The sequence below is a fragment of the Prionailurus bengalensis genome, chromosome C2 (assembly GCF_016509475.1).
Source record: "Prionailurus bengalensis isolate Pbe53 chromosome C2, Fcat_Pben_1.1_paternal_pri, whole genome shotgun sequence".
NCBI classification, from domain to species: Eukaryota; Metazoa; Chordata; class Mammalia; order Carnivora; family Felidae; genus Prionailurus; species Prionailurus bengalensis.
The window spans coordinates 30,585,386-30,602,094 of NC_057350.1; the positions used below are offsets into that span (position 1 = coordinate 30,585,386).

At 38.1% G+C, this 16,709-nt stretch overlaps 1 protein-coding gene across 19 annotated transcripts in view; it reads left to right on the forward strand.

The window, feature by feature from the left end:
- The window catches only part of ROBO2 (roundabout guidance receptor 2), a 1,723,333-nt gene that overhangs the window by 1,103,345 nt on the left and 603,279 nt on the right, over nucleotides 1-16,709 (forward strand). Inside the window, exon 1 of one of the 19 annotated variants that reach the window (XM_043593856.1) lies at nucleotides 8,713-9,629. The exons of the other annotated variants lie outside the window; for them this stretch is intronic. Coding sequence (XP_043449791.1) covers nucleotides 9,569-9,629 — 61 coding nt within the window. The 5' untranslated portion in view covers nucleotides 8,713-9,568. Of the gene's footprint in view, nucleotides 1-8,712; nucleotides 9,630-16,709 lie in introns of those variants that run through there. 19 annotated transcript variants of the gene reach the window in all.

Genomic DNA, 16,709 nt, shown 5'->3' on the forward strand with positions numbered 1-16,709 from the left:
GGAAATAGGTCCTGGAATGAGAATGATGTAGAGCACAGTCCCCAGCAGACTCACAATATAGAAAGAAATAACCTTTGTTGCTTGAGATTTGGGAATTGTTTGTATGTGTAGAATATGCATTCTCAATAGGAGTAATATAAAATTGGTTTTTAAGGGCAAAAGAAAATCTTACTTTTTAATGTATAAAGTATGTATATACAGTACCTGGTGTTAAAGGCCCATGGAGAGGTGATTAGAAAAAAAAAAAAATCTCTAAACATGCTCTTAGAGGTGTAAGTGAAAAAAAAAATTGAGAAACTGTTGTGGAATAACCTAGCTGATCCTCGGTGATATCATAGGTTTTGTTGATACTGGCTGTAAGTTTCAGTTTCAAATTTTGACACTTGGAAAGTTTCTTCATCAATTTGAGTTTACATTAACAACTCTGAATTATGGGCCTAAAATTAATACCACCCTTCTATGTTTTGTGATAATTAAGACAATCAACATAAAAGTTTATTTCATTTTTAAAAATGTAGGTATTATAATTTAATTTTTATAATATTAATCTCAGTTTAATGTCCTGTGAATAAATACATTACATTTCCATTCATACTTAAGGCAAAATTCAAAGGAACTGATTATATTTGCCAGGATAAGCTAAGTGCTAAAACAAAGAATACTAAAAACTCAATAATTTAACACATTACAAGTTATTCATTGTTCAATTCATAGTTGAAGGATTGGAACCAAAGTGGGATAGTCTGCTCTGCACAATCATTCTGGGATTCATTTATCATTCACTCCATCTGGTAGCTGTTTTCTATAGGATTTAATCATCAAATGAATGACAGAACAACAGTCAGAGAGGGTTCTGTCTGGGGGAACCCTAAGGTATGGGAGGGATCTTTGAAGCCAGACCTAGAAATGCCTGTGTTCCATTAGCTGGAATTCAATCACATGATCTAATCTAACTATAAGGGAAGCAGGGAAATTTGGGAAACTTGGCCAAGCTTTGAGTGAAAGGAAAGATGATTCTGGGTTAACATTCAACGTTCTCTTTGCCACCATGAGAGAGATTCATTAGTACACTCCAATGACCAAAGTGTTGGAAACCAGTTAAAATGTCCATTGTGCCAAGGCCATTAAGTGCATCATTCAAATGCTCTTCTGAATAGGCACTATTATCTTTGTTTCAGTTGAGGCAATTGTTAAGATCACGTTGGGGGTGGTAGAACCAAGATTAGAATCCAGATCTGCTTGATCCAGAGTCCAAGCTCTTAGCCAGCATGCTCTATCTTTTCACATTTAGGTACCCATTAATCAAACTTCTAGTAGAGATAATGGAGTAGAAATGCTACTTCACATATGTATTAAACTAAAAAAAAATCCTGATCACACGTGAATGGTTTACTTAAGAATATTGTAAAATCACTGAAATCTTTAAATTTTCATCTCTTTTTGATAGTTTAAACATGATTCAGAATGAAGGCTGGAAAATAGACTACCGGAGACCCTGTAAATGTTCATCCAGCTTTGTGTCATAATGTCTTTTTAATATGTGTTTGGTGGGAAGTGAAGAAGAAAGAAACGGAATAAAAGATAAGCAATAACCTGGAGTTAAGAGAGCTATAGATATAGGCTTAAAAAAAATCCTGCAATGATCATCATGATATGTAATTTTCATTGGCCCTGTCTATAAAATCAGTACTTCAAACACTCATGTTTGCCAGATGGCTAAAGGAAAGAATCCTAAATGAGTAATCTTTAAAACAAACAAACAAACGAGAGAGAGAGAGAGAGAGAGAGAAATTAAAGAAAGAGATTTGGTAAAACTTTTCTCATTGCTAAAACCCATAAATGTATTTAGATGCCCAACATATCTTATATTAGATATAATACATTATTATATTTTATAATATAATATTTTATAATTCTTATATTATTCTTTATATTAGATAAAATACATTCTTAAATTTTATATTCCTTTAAATGTAAGGAACTAGTTATTGAAAAAAAGAAAATATATTAAAAATGAAAATAAGCTAATGCAATAGAGGAATAATACAATTTTTATTAAATTGTTAGAAGCTGCACTAGCATTTTTCAATCTTAATCATTTATTCCATTGGTCCCTTGACATTAGTACCAGTAGATGAAGGAAAAGCTGAAATTACTCAGAGAGCAAAAATCATTTATTCCTATACTCCTTTTTAAGTAAAAGATAAATCAGTAGAAACGGCTTAAAAGACATTTCATCCAAATTAAAATATTTTGACATGAGGTACTGTATATGTCATTATTATTCTTTGATTTGCAGCTTTGTCTATAAACTTGGATCATGGTGATTTTGTCCATAGATTTCACTTTATCACTTAAGGAAGAGAATGTGTATTTACATCTCTCATGTTTTTAAGCAAAATTATATTATCTAGACTTCCTGATGTTATCTAACAACCAAAACTCTAGTAATCATTGTGAAAAAAAGGACTTCAAGTACTCCACAGGCAGTCAGAAGTTATTTTATCAGGCAGAATAAGATAATTTGGTGATTGGAAGAAAATCAGAATCTGCTCCCAAACAGATTTAGTTCTTCTGTATGATAGAAACATAGGCAGTTCAATTGGATTACACGTGCCCTTGGATTAATTCCATGATATTATTGTAAAGGAGAATAAGGAACTTCTTTTGAATCTGAGGAATCCATTGTTAAGTATGTCTAAAAGACACTCGGAGAGCAGATAACGTAAAAATCTGAGACCTATAGGTATGATAAGCTTCTTCTCCCATCTTTGACAAACCCTTCTTTGTAAGAACAACAGAAATTCTGTTTTGGATTTTAAAAATCTTCCTTGTTAGGATTACAGTTATGCATTGGTAAATTTCAATTATACAAGGCCCAGATTGGAGCAGATGGACTTGAAATAGTTTGGCAAAGAATCAAAGGGATTTTCTCTGGTTCATGATATTGTGATGTAAAAATAGCAAAAAGTGTATTACTTAATGTCATCGAAATTGGGCTATATACTAAAATAAGAACTCAAAAGCTTTAAATAGAGATAATAAAATACGGAGCACAAAAAGACCGTGCACACATACAAAACGTAGACTGTCATGGTTGGAGGACACAGAGAGATGTGCACTTATAGTGAGGTTGTGAGGTTGACAACTTTGCTTATTTATAAAAAACACTTTTCTAATCTAAGGTTGAGGTTATTGTCTTTGGTACTTTTTCACTTGGGTAGAGGTTAAGTTTTAGACGTTACTAAAATGGAGGCAGGGAGAGAGATGGGTAACTGCAGAATGTGGAGTACTGATATTATAAAGATATATATTTTCAAACTCTTATTATATTTTAAAAATGTTTATTTATTTTTGAGAGACAGAAAGGGTGTGCACAAGAGTGAGGAGGGGCAGAGAGAGAGAGAGGGAGACAGAGGATCTGAAACGGGCTGCTCTCACAGCAGAGAGCTTGATGTAGGGCTTGAACTCACAAACTATGAGATCATGACTTGAGCTAAAGTCGGATGCTTAACCAACTGAGCCACACAGGTACCCTGAAGATATAATTTTTGTCAATGAACTCTGAGATGTTTTTTATATGGTTTTAAAAAATCCAAATTTTAAGGTGTATGCAGTTAGAGAAATTATGCCTCGAGTTACAATTACTGTAGCATTTTATTTATTCAAGAGCTCTAAATTTGAAAGTGTCAGTCAACTTTTCAATCAAGACAGGAAATGATTTTCCAAACTGACTTTAATTCTAAAGAAAGAAAAAAAATCTTCTTGATCACAAGTGATGGTATTTGGCAGGAAACACTTTATTTTTATGAAAGATTGCTATATTTTAGTCAACTTAAATTCCAGATTTCTAAAAGTAGAATATTTTAATAACTACAAGTAATGCACCCAAAGTACTGTTCATCAATAGATACATATGTAGGTAGACTTATTAAATATATGAGTATTGATGAAAAGTTGAAAATGAATTGATTGAAATTAGATACTCTGAACATATTTCAGGAGACCAATATTTAATTTATTTAAGCGCCCTTTGTTCACTTTTCGAACAAGGTAGAGTATAATAAAAAAATAACATAGGAAGGAATGAGTCATCCTTTTCTGATCTGGATTTCTAATACTCTGCTTACTTTAATTGTCTCGTATCTTTTTGTAGATAACAACCCTAAATGTGGTGTTTCTGTATAATATGGTAAGACAATCTTATATAGAAAAATTGAAACTGAACAGATAACAAATGGTTATCTCTTGGCTTTAAAAATTCTGTAATTTTGAAAACAAAAACTGATTACATATTTCTATATTTCTGGTACATCAGGGATTTTCTTAAATTTATCAAGGCAATTTACTAAAGTGTTTCTATAATGTGGAAAGTATCTCCAATTAATCTTAGGAAACATAGCTTAACACTTAGCATAAATTATATGGTTGGTTCTGGATTCAAAGGAATATTGTATCTTTTATTAACTTGGGTTAGATATCTAATCTTCAGTATTCTCATCTGCACATAGGAATAATATCAACCACATAATAAAACTTTTATAGGAATTAAACACTGTAATGAATTTTTAAAAGCTAGAAAAATCCCTGACATAGAGTCAGTGCTCACCACATGGTGGCAGATATGAAAATTATCATCATGGATCAAACGTTTGATTTGCCTATATATACTATCTTACAATTATAATAAAAAGAGTATGTTGGAAAGAGTAAAAAAAAATGTTTTTTTTTTCCACTCACGCCACATTTTTAAAGAATCTCATATGGAAAAGAAATATTTAATATTTTGCATCATATATTGTGCAGCTTGCCTTCAGATGAGTATTTTATGGTTCTCTATGATGCCAACTTAGAAGAACAATCACAAAGAAGGCCATTTGATCACCTCACCCAAATTAGGGTTAATTATAGTCTCTTACACACAGTTGTCTTTAGTTGTATTAAAATGTATATTTATCTGGTAGGCACATTTTGAGTACATAATAATACCATTCCAAGTTTTACATAAAAGGAGCCTAGATTTCCATGTACACTTCTCTACTCAGCTGCTTGTTTAGAGATGAAGAAGCAATTTGTATTTGGAAAGATACTGAAACCAAAAGGCCGCTTCATCTTCTGTATTTTAAACTCTCTGATTTGGTTCTCTCTTCCTTGTTCTAAACTCTCTTCCTTGTTCTAAGCCACTTCTAGTTTACGTCTTACTGCAAACCTTTAAAAAATGTTTTTGTAGCTAAAGCACCGCTAAAATTGAACTTCCAATTTCTAGTAGAATGTTTAAGTTTTAAAGATTTTCCTTTATTTTAAGAAAAAATTAGAGTGAGAAATTATTATTTTTTCCATAGACAGTGCTCACTAGAGGTGTGCTAAATTTAACTGAAATACACAGATTTCTCTAATACAGATCTTATCAAATCTCCAAGAAGGAGACGTCTTTGTTCCCTTTGGACTTAATGTGGTCCATATGACGTTTCTGTCTGCTGACTCTCACTGCTATTGACAGTGTGAGAGTTTTGGTCATAATCTTAAACCATTACTTGGGATGAGATTCTTTAAAAATGTCATCAGTTTTCCTTAGTCACATTTAATATCAAATGAGATACTGACAAAACATTCTTTTATTTTTTTAAGGCTCCTTTATTTATTTTGAGAGAGAGAGAGAGTGCATGCATGTGGGGGCTAGGGGGGGGACTGGGGGGAGGAATAGAGAGAGAGACTCCCATGCAGGCTCTGCACTGTCAGCTGAGAGCTGACCCTGCTCGAACTCACAAACTTTGAGATCATGACCTGAGCTGAAACCAAGAGTTGGACGTTTAACCCACTGAGCCACCCAGGCACCCCGACAAAACATTCTTTTAAAGCATCACTTATGAGGGGCGCCTGGGTGGCTCAGTGGGTTAAGCCTCCGACTTTATTTAGCTCAGGTCATGATCTCCGTACATGAGTTCTAGCCCCACATCAGGCTCTGTACTGACAGCTAGGAGCCTGGAGCCTGCTTTGGATTCTGTCTCCCTCTCTCTCTGTCCCTCCCCAACTCGCACTCTGTCTCTGTCTCTGTGTGAATAAACATTAACAAAAATTTAAAAATAAATAAAAAATATCACTTATGAAAACATGGACTCCAAATTCCTTTGTTATAGATATCATTATTACATAATGTAGGTAATTTATAGCAGAAAGTGGCACAAGACTGAAATCAGTGTCTTGACACTTGGAGTAGATAAAGTATTATGAATGCAAAATGATGATGCTTGGCCAAGTAAATATAACCAGAGCGATTTCCTTTAAGTAAGCCTTTCCTCTCTATGAGCCTATTTGTCATATTCTACACAAGGACAACTTTCTATGAGATATGAGGCCACACTTTTCTGTCCCAGAGGACAATAGTAAATGGTAGGTCATTCTCCTCCAACCTATCCCCCCCTTCTTCCCACACACACCCTTTCTGCCTCTGAGTGATTTTATAGATCACTTAAGGAAAAGCATCTATACATGGTGAGTCTATCAAGTATAAAATGGAATCTATCTTTTGTCCTATAAATTGATAGCCATGAGAAAACTCTTCCAGGTGAAATGTTCCAATACCTTCCTTTCTGAGACCTATGCTAAAACTTAAGGGCTTTAAATCTTTGTCTTTTGTTAATTTCTGTATTATGTTATTAGGAAGACTCTATTTTCAGAGTATTTTTGTTGTGGTCATGTAAGGAAATTAGATTTAGATAGAAATTGTGTGTGGGGGGGGTATAGTATTTTCAGAGGATTGAGGTAGACTTTATAATCCCTTAAGCTAAATCTTTGTCAAAATGTTTTAAAATACAAGTTTAAAAAATATCAATTATTTTTCAGTATTCAGATAAATACGAAATTTTACTCCAATGAATTTTGAGGTTTTCCAAGACTGGGGTATTAATTTAGTCTTGGCCCTTTGGGGGGAAAAAAACAAAAAGAAAAGAAAAACAAAACCACAAAGATGTGCACGTTTAGTCTTTCTTTCAGAGAGTGGTAAGACAATAACACAGTCAGAATCCTTACTGTGAAGATTCCAGTGATTTAACTTCAGCACATTAATGCACTTTTTTTTTTACAACTAAATAATGTAGATCGAAAGTGTCCTGAAATTACTCTTAGTGCTTCACAAGAAAAGTGGTTTGTTTTATTTTTTGCAAGACTATTTCATCACCATAATTTTCAAGCATGCTGAGGTGACACAAGAGCTCTCCTAATTGCTTAAGCGTCGCTGACCCTTTATTTGAAACACACAATATCACGTCCGTAACAGGCAAAGGAGAGCTGAATTAAGTGGCAACGCCAAAATGTATCCACCAAACAAAAGGCCTGAAACGGCCTCAAACAGAGAGCCTCTTTCCTAATATTTTCCAGTAGGGGGAACTAAAGACTCACTATCCAGCATTTAGCAGGGCTCGGGGACCTGCGTCGAGTTCCCATAACCCGCCTTCTAATCACCGGAACAGGCATCAAACAGCTACCAGTGAGCCTGTGATCACACGTGGGCCTGGCCACACCGGCCACACCGGGGGCACCGCAGACACTGGCATCCCTTTGATCCAACGTGGCCTTCCTTAATCATCCCCGGTCCTGATGGCATTGACTTGGTGTTTTTTGCCTTAATTTTCAGGGTCTGTCATCTTTGGGCTGAAATTCGGCTCTTTTTGAGCTTCTTTTAGCTCAGTGGGTTTTCAGCTTTCCTCCATCCTGTGTTTTCCGAAATTTCCTTTCAGAGTTGCCAGTCTCTGTGGGATAAGGGCTTCGAGTACACCTCTCGCCCCCAGCTCTCTGATCCCCTCTCCCCATCCTAAGCATCTTCTGCTGAACTCCTTGCATGCCACAAACCCGCGTCAAACTCATCTTTGCGGGGTCATAAGGCAACTGAGTAACAGAAGAGGGGATGCCACCCTTCCCCTCCCTTCTTCCCCCGGGGATTCCTCAGGGGGCCATAGATCTTGGCTAAAACAAGCCGGTAGAGCCTAGAGATTTCTGTTCAATCCCCCCCCCTTCTTTTTCTTGTGCTTTTTTAACGACATAGGAAGCACCCACACACAACCTTTCCGCTTTGAAAGGTGGTTATATTTTGTTTCCTTTCCTTTTCTCCCTCCCGCCCAGCTTCTCATTTTGCTAAAAGGTGAAGAGTGAGTGTTTGTGTGATTTTAACGGGTAATGAGGCTGCGCCCTGGGTCCTGGAGGATGATCTTTTTCCAGAAAGCGCGTGCATCTCGGGCAGACGGAGGGATGAATAATTAGGAAGGGCTTCCATGGAATCACTCACCGAGAAAATTACCTGCCCATTAAACGGGACGCCGCGAGGAGCCGGGGACTAGAGCCCACCTATCCCCGCCCCGGGCAGGAGGCGCGGAGAGGGGGAAGGAGTTGACGGGTGGCTCGGGCTCCAAATTTGTTAATTTCCGCCCCCCGAGGAATCTCGGCTCCCCTCCCCTGCTCCCCCCGACTGCCCAGCAGGCTGGCGCCCCCTGCACGTGCGGGTGGCGGACTCTGGAGGTGGAAAGCTCAGCGCACCCCCGCGTCACCCCTGCCCCCCTCCCCGGGGCAGACTCCTAGCAGCTTTCGTTCCTCCCCACCCCTCCCGCCTCCTCGCCTTCCCTCCTCTAAGTCCTTCCACCCTCGGCAGCTGCTGGAGGAGGCGGACGCTCTGCTGCGGGGCCGCGGGAGCGGCGGCGGCGGCTGCAGCGGAGGGACTGACGGCTGCACCGGGGCGGGCGGCTGGACTGCGCGCTCCCTTTCGCGCCCGCTCCCGGGCTTCTGGGCTCGCTCGCCCCGCTCGGCGGTCGCCCGCGGCCGCCCGGGTTCACCGTCGTTCTCAGGCGGCACCGCGAGGTTGGCCGCTGCCTCAGCCCTGCCCCTCGTTCCCTCCCTCCCTTGCAGCCCCACCACGTAGGAGTTCGGATTCTCCACCCGAGTCGCCCTGATTTCCCTTTGCCTCTTTCTGAAGCGGGAGTGGTGGAGGGAGGCAGCGAGGCTGCGAGGGAGAGGCCCGCCAAGTCGGCCCGCCTGCAAAGTGTTGCTTTGACACATCCTTATTATGGAAGTTAAGTGAAAAAACTCTGGACGTGGAGCGGCTACCGAGAAGGAGACCGGGCAAGGAAAACCAGTAGGCAGGCCAATGGTGTTTCGGCAGCGCGCTGGCAAGTTTGTGGAACACTTTCTAGGAATTAGGTCTTTTTCCTCCCTCTTCATCTTCTTGACTGCTGAAGAAAGAACTTGGCTTTGGAAGGCAATGGAGCCTGAGGACAGAGGGTTAGACACACTTGAATAATCCCTCCGGCTGGGCTGAATTTATGGGAATTTAGGAAGCCAGAGTGTGGAAATACAGCAGCCTTTGGAGTGCCCTCTGTTAATTTGGATGGAGCTAAATGTGCCCCATTCGAGACCTCTCCACTAACCCCTTCTGATCTTGCGATTTGCTCTTCTTGACTTTAATTAGCATCTAGGAAAGTCTAAACTTTGGACCTACCTCTTTTTTTGATACTTATTTTTGTACTTTTGCTCTCTGGGATTGGTTTCTTAAAACAATCTGGATCCTTTTTAATATGTCAAAATGAGTCGGCTGATGTTTACACAACTACTGCTCTGTGGATTTTTATATGTTCGGGTTGATGGTAAGTTAAAAATACTTTTATCCTCCTCCCACCCCCCAGAAAGCCCATTTATTTCTGAATGAGTTGTGGGCCATCAATAAAATGACATTGTGTCTATTAGTCCCTTTTGGTCAGGCACCGGGACTTTTGGGGGGCAGAGATTTTAAGTCTTTGTTTCTCAACTGCTGCAAGTGGAAGGCGTTAGTAGTCACCTATTGTTGTTATTATTGCAATTTGCTTAATTAATGGAGGAGTTGCATAATAAATAATGGGCTCTTAGTTTTGTTAGAAAAAGGAATATTACAGTAAATCTCTGGAATACTCTTGTGCCTACTGCTATTTGGTGTTTGTTCTTGTATCTGAACTTTGGCTTAGAAATTCAAGTAAAGAAAAATAGTAATAGACACTTGAATGAAGGTTCATTGGGTTAGGAATTTGAGGCAGGGTATCTCAGGGATCGATGTGTATCACTTGTATGCTGGTGAGTGCTCTTCTAGTGTGAAATCAGAATCAAGAATTTAGATCACAGGGAGAAAACTGTCAAAAGTAAGACTGGGCGAGGCTCCAGGAAGGGGGGAAACATAAGCTCCGGGCTGGCTGTGGGCACAGAACACTCAGCTCAGTCCCCAGTGGCAAACACAATGGGGATCTGAAACAGGTACTGTAGGTGTCTCCCTCTGGGTTGAGTCAGTCAGTCAAGCAGACAGCAGTCTGCCTCTGATTCTCCTGTCTTTTGTTCAGATATGGTTTCCTGGGATATTTTCACAGGATGTCAGTTTCTTGTGGGAGGATTGCAAAATCCTTTCTTGTAGCTCTTTTGAATGATGAGTGGAAGTAATCATTAACATGCTTTTTTTGTTCGTTCATAAGAAGTCGAAAGAACATTTGGTATTAACCTTCTAGGGTCTTCAGTTTTTAAATTGATAGAAAGGATATGTGTAAAGAGAAGACTGGAGCGTGTTTTTTTTTTTTTAATGTGGATTGTAGTACTTTAGATTTGCAATAATTGTACTTGTAAAGAATCTGTGAATTGGTCCAGATATTTGAGCCATCATAGTAGCTTGTTGCTACATAAACTTTCCTCCAGCATTTGCATTGTGGACGAATTCATTATTTGGGACACTGCCTATTTTTGCCCGCCTGTAGGAGCTAACTTTGTTCCAGGCAGCTGCTGCTGCACAGAACCCAGCGTATCAGACTCAAAACAGGAAGGCTTTCTATAAACATGAAGCAGTACAGATGAGTTTACCTACTGTCAAGTGGCTGTTTTCAATCATGGACTACATGAGTACTTTTGCCCCCAGCGATAGTAGGCAAGGCATTCATGTGGGCACACTGCTTTTTCTTTTTTCCTTCTAAGTAGTAGATGTTTAGGAATTAATCATTATGAATCACACTGTGACAATATCTATAGTCCTACCTGATCATTCACCATGCATTTTCTTTTTCAATACATTTACCTTTACGATACATTTAGGTTGACCTAACTAAAAGGTTTACGTATTTCTCCCAAGTGTGTTGGATTATCCTGATAAGAAGACTTTGATATAACTTTTTGGATAATATGTCCTCATAAACCATGAATTTACTTATTTCAATACCAGAAATGCATGCATAAACTATATGTTAGACTATAGAATCATCACCAAGTTGTTTTTTTCTCTTTTGGAATTAGTGTGTAGCTAAGAGGAATACAATTAAATTGCTCAGTGGAAGTGACAGAGGGAATCAGAAGAGCTTGGTGTTACAGAATGTAATTAATGTACCAGGGTGTTTGGAGATATATGAAACAAATGCAATTAACCAGCTTGCTGGAACAGCAGTAGCAAGACATCGTTTCTCTCCTTCCTTCCCTCCCTCCCTCCCATCCTGCCTCCCTTCTTCTCTTCCTTCTCCCCCTTCCTCACCCCTCCCTCATGTCCCAGAGACACGCCTAGGACCTTTGTTCTGATTTAATATTATAGGGTAAGGGGAAAATTTATGTCTAGGCCACAATTATGCAGCAAAATTCATGGCAATGTAGTGAAATATGTGCAGTGTTGAGAAGTTGAAAAGGTAATGGTAATTTTTGGTTTGTTTTTGTTTGTTTGTTTGTTTGTTTGTTTGTGAAACTAGTTTTTATATTTAACATCTACTACTCCAGAAGCAAAGGAAGCTGTGGACACTTACTGAATGAGTACATAGAGCATACATTTGACATTGGATTGTCTTTGGTTTACTCCAGAATGATGACAGCTTCTCCATGGGGAGTGTTGAAAATTTGGGAGGTAGACAACACTGCCCTCTAGGCTATTTCAACACACTGGGACTGAGTGCTCACATATATAATGAGTGGGTTGGTTTGTAAGATCTCTAAGCTCTTTCTCTTCCAGGATTCTATGATTTCTATTTACTTATTATCCTTCTTAGAAGTGTGTGCTTATTCTCCCCATGAATTTCAAATTTAGAGAAGCTTGTACCATTTCAAAGATATACTGACTATCCTCGTGCTAGACACAGAAATTAATTTTATTCAGTGACAAATGATACATAGATTTGCATTGAAATTTGCTTGGTAGGTTATTTATATGTGCATTTTTATAGTATGTGAAAAATGTTAGAGTTTTGCCTCCTCATAGAAGATATGTGCTAATATTATTTATGATTTTTCAGTATCCTGTGTCTGTAGGAATCCATAGAGAATAAACATTAAGTTAGTTGAGAGCTACAGACAAACTTTTCTATTTGGGTTGTAAATGAAGATTTTCTTATTTGATACAGAATAATGAATGGCATGCATATTTTTCTTTACTGTTCCATAGGAGAATATGTATCACGTTTAGCTTTTGTTCTCCAGATTTTCTTTATTTTTAAGTGAGACTGTGGTTTTATAGTCATTTACAGGGAACAGACATAAATTACCACAATGCTTTTTAATTACATCCATCGCCTGTGCATTGTGTCAATTCAGTAATTTTACCGTTGTGAAAAGATGTTTTCAAAATAAGAATAATGTTCTTATCTTTAATTCTTAATGTTCTTATCTTATATTCTTAAATGAAGATGGCACACGTGATATTTGGGGAGAAAAAGATAATGTGCATGCAGAGTCTAGATGCATAATCTCATACATTTTGCTAAAGTGTTTCTTTTAGTAATGGGCGCATTATCATAGCAATATGTAGTCCACTTCAGAACTTAAACTGCCTATAAATAACCTGAAATTTGTTCTTACAACTATGTAGTGATATCACTTTGAATTGGCTTTGTTTGAATAACCTTTGATTCTAGGCAACCTGTGGACCTTAAACCAAAAAGATTTCTTAGAACATCAAAACAGAGTATCTTAAAAGAAAAAAAAAAGCCATGATTATACAAAATAATAATAATAATTCTGGTCATCGCATCCTTGAGCAGCTTCTATAAAATAGCATCTTTGACAATAAAAATATTGATTTGTAAGCACATTGTACACATATTGGGATACATATACTGTAATGAGAGGAACTTATTTATGTGGAATGTGTGTGTCTAGTAATATCTGCTTTAGTAGTTCCTGCAGTCTGTAGGAGGTACAGTTACCTCCAATGTATGATTTGGTTTTTGAAGGGTTTTAGTGAAAAGATCTCCTTTTATTTATTTCTCTTCTTCCCCTCTTCAACTACTTGTCTTGACCCTCCTCTTCCTCTTCCACTTCTTCTTTCTCCTCCCTCCCTTCCTTCCTTCCTTTCTTTCTCCCCCCCCCCCTTTTTTTTTTTTTGGACCAGGTGGAAAGAATTAGAGAAACATTTACATTTGAAGAGTGAAGAAGATATGTTTCTTGGATGACAATTTAGAAAAATCTGCCTTTAAAGTAGATATATTAATAGTGTTTTACTTTTGGATATATCCAATTGGGGTCTTGACCAACACTTTTCTTTTGCAATACTCTATACCTTTATGCAAACTTATTTTGCATAGAACCAGTCTTTCTCCAGTTAGACAAATGGAAGTCTACTGATCTGTGTTCAGACAATGGAAATTTACAGACTGCCATTTTATAGATTTATTTTTAAAGGAAAATATTGTTATGTTTCTTATAGTGTATCCCAGTATAGACCTATCAACCTATCAATACATTAATATTAATATAGATTTTCTTCTTTCTTTAAATTATTGAATAAAGCATGAATGAATACTTGCATAAAGTCTTTCAAAGGGAAATTCCCATCAACTTTTTCAATGTTTCCGTGTATGTAATACCATAACAGAGACCTAATATACTATCTAAAGTATGGTATATTTACCCGATACCTATTTCTAATTCAAAACTGTGTTGGGATAACCTAGGCCTCAGTAGTTAGTGTTTTCTTGTCCATTTGCACCTCATTCTTAAGAAGTTTTATCTAATCACGTGGGTTTCATTTTTCTTTTAAGTTTATTCATTTTGAGAGAGAGAAAGAGAGCAAGCTAGCGTGTCCGTGCACACATGGGTGGAAGGAGGAGCAGTGAGAGAGAGAGGGAGGAGGGAGAGAGTCTCAAGCTGGCCTCCCACTGTCAGTGCAGAGCCTGATGTGTGGCTCGAACTCATGAACCATGAGATCATGACCTGGGCAGAAATCAAAAGTCAGACATTTAACTGACTTAACCACCCAGGTGTCCCTAGTCACATGGGTTTGAAATCCATCTTAATGCTGATACTTGTCAAATTGCTGCAATCATTGTGTGAAGGAATATAGTGCCTGGAACAGTGTTTGACATATCCAGCTGACTACTTGACATTTTTGCTTGATATCTAATAAGCATATGTCACACTTAGATGGTAAGTGGACTTACTGTGGTCATCATTTTGCAAAATACACAGATGTCAAATCATTATGTTGTACACCTAAAACTAATATAATGTTATATGTCAGTTATATCTCAATTAAAAAAAATATCAGACTCAAGCTGATGATAGAATCTGCTTCTCATTTCCAGCTGAGTTAATGGCATCACTATTCATAGAGATTTTCATGACCGAAAACTAGAAGTCATTCTTGACTTATCCTCATAGTCCATATCCAACTTGCTAGTAAACCCTTTGAAATATATCCTGATACCAATGATTTTATGTATGTTTGTGATTTTCCCACAACATTTAAGCATTTTCAAATATACAGCAAAGCTGAAAGAAGTCTATAGTGAACATTCTCCTAGATTCTAGCATTATTTTACTGTACTTGATTACCACATACTTATCCATTCATCTATTCTTCTAAGCATCCATTATATATTTTTTAAAGTTTACATTTTAACTCCATTTAGTTAACATACAGTGTTATATTAGTTTCAAGTGTACAATACAGTAATTCACCACTTCCATATATTACCCTGTGCTCATCATAAGTGCACTGCTTAGTACCCATCACCTATTTAATCCATCCACCATCCCATCCATTATATTGTTTTGATGCATTTTCAAATAATTAGATACTAAACATTTCTTACTACTTTAACCACTACCATCTGGTCAAAAACTGGACTATTGCAATAGTTTGATAAATGATTTTCCACCTCCCATTCTTGTTCCTCTATTCCCCACACCTTAGCCCCATGCAAATTAGTTTTCCACACTAGACAAAGGGACCTTTTAAAAGCATGTAATGGCAGCTCCTTGCCTAGAACCATGTAATGGCTTCTACTCACAACTCTTCACAATGGTTTACAAGACTATTCAGGCCCCTCTGCCTCTCTGCCCTCATCTGCTCACACTCCCCACCTGTATTTAAAACTTTTCTTTTTAATGTTCTGTTTCTGACTCAGGGCTTTTGCATTCATTCTTTCTTCTAACAGAAATATACTTCCATGGATTTTTGCGTGGGTAAATCTTTCAATTGATCTAATAAGTCCCTATCCAATAACATCTCTTCAGAAATATGGGCATTCCTATCTAAAATTACTTCCCTTAAAAGACTATCGGGCTTCCTCCTTTACCTGTCTTAATTTTTTTCATAGCACTTATTACCTCCTGGAAGTGTGTGTGTGTGTGTGTGTGTGTGTGTGTGTGTGTGTATAAACAATGATAAAGGGACTGACAACTACCCTACCCGCAAGCTAAGAAGTTAGGCTGCCACAACGTCATGAATGCTGGGGGAAGAAATGAGATTTCTGGGTCAGAGGTGATGGAGTTCATTAGTCATGCCATAGCGAGTAGCATGATGTTATGTTTGTTTCAATTTACCTTGCCCCCGAAGTGCCTTGGAAGCGGTATTGCGGGGCCCAGAGAGATTACACACACATAGTGGGTTAGCCTTACAGTTGAGGGACCCTGATCTTGGGAACCCAGATAGTTTATAACAGACAATAAGCACACTGCCTAACCTTTGCCTCAGAGGGAGATATTGTCTTGACTATATTGGATAATAAGCATATCTGCCTTCTGCTCTTAAGAGAGTCCATCTCAGGGGCGCCTGGGTGGCTCAGTCGGTTAAGCGTCCGACTTCAGCTCAGGTCACGATCTCACGTTCCGTGAGTTCGAGACCCGCATCTGGCTCTGGGCTGATGGCTCAGAGCCCGGAGCCTGCTTCTGGTTCTGTGTCTCCCTCTCTCTCTGCCCCTCCCCCGTTCATGCTCTGTCTCTCTCTGTCTCAAAATAAATAAACGTTAAAAAAAAATAAAAAAAAAAGAGAGTCCATCTCAAATTCAGAAGACTATTTGGTATCTAAGTATACTTGAAAAGATAGTTTTTAATAAAAGTATTAGTGGCTCTGCTAGCAAGATGTGCAGAAATCTTGCACATGGAGAATTTTCTCCCAACAATAGATAGTTAGAAATGTTTATTTATCGTCTGACTCTTTGAGCTTCTAGGGCAGACACTTAGTTTTGTCTGTCATGTTTAATAATGTTCCCCCAGTGCCTGGAGCACTGGATGACACATACGAGATATTCAAATATTTGTTGAATAAATGAAAATGTGCTTATGGAGTCTTTTGAGATGTTTATTTTCATGCCCTCCTCAACACATGAAACATTTACCATTTGAACAAGGTTTATTTATTTATTTTGGAGTCTGTGTGTGGGCACCTGTGTATGTGTGTCTAGTGAGAGACAGAAAGAGAGTTATCAAGCATGAGTATTTTGACACAAGTGACATCATTATTT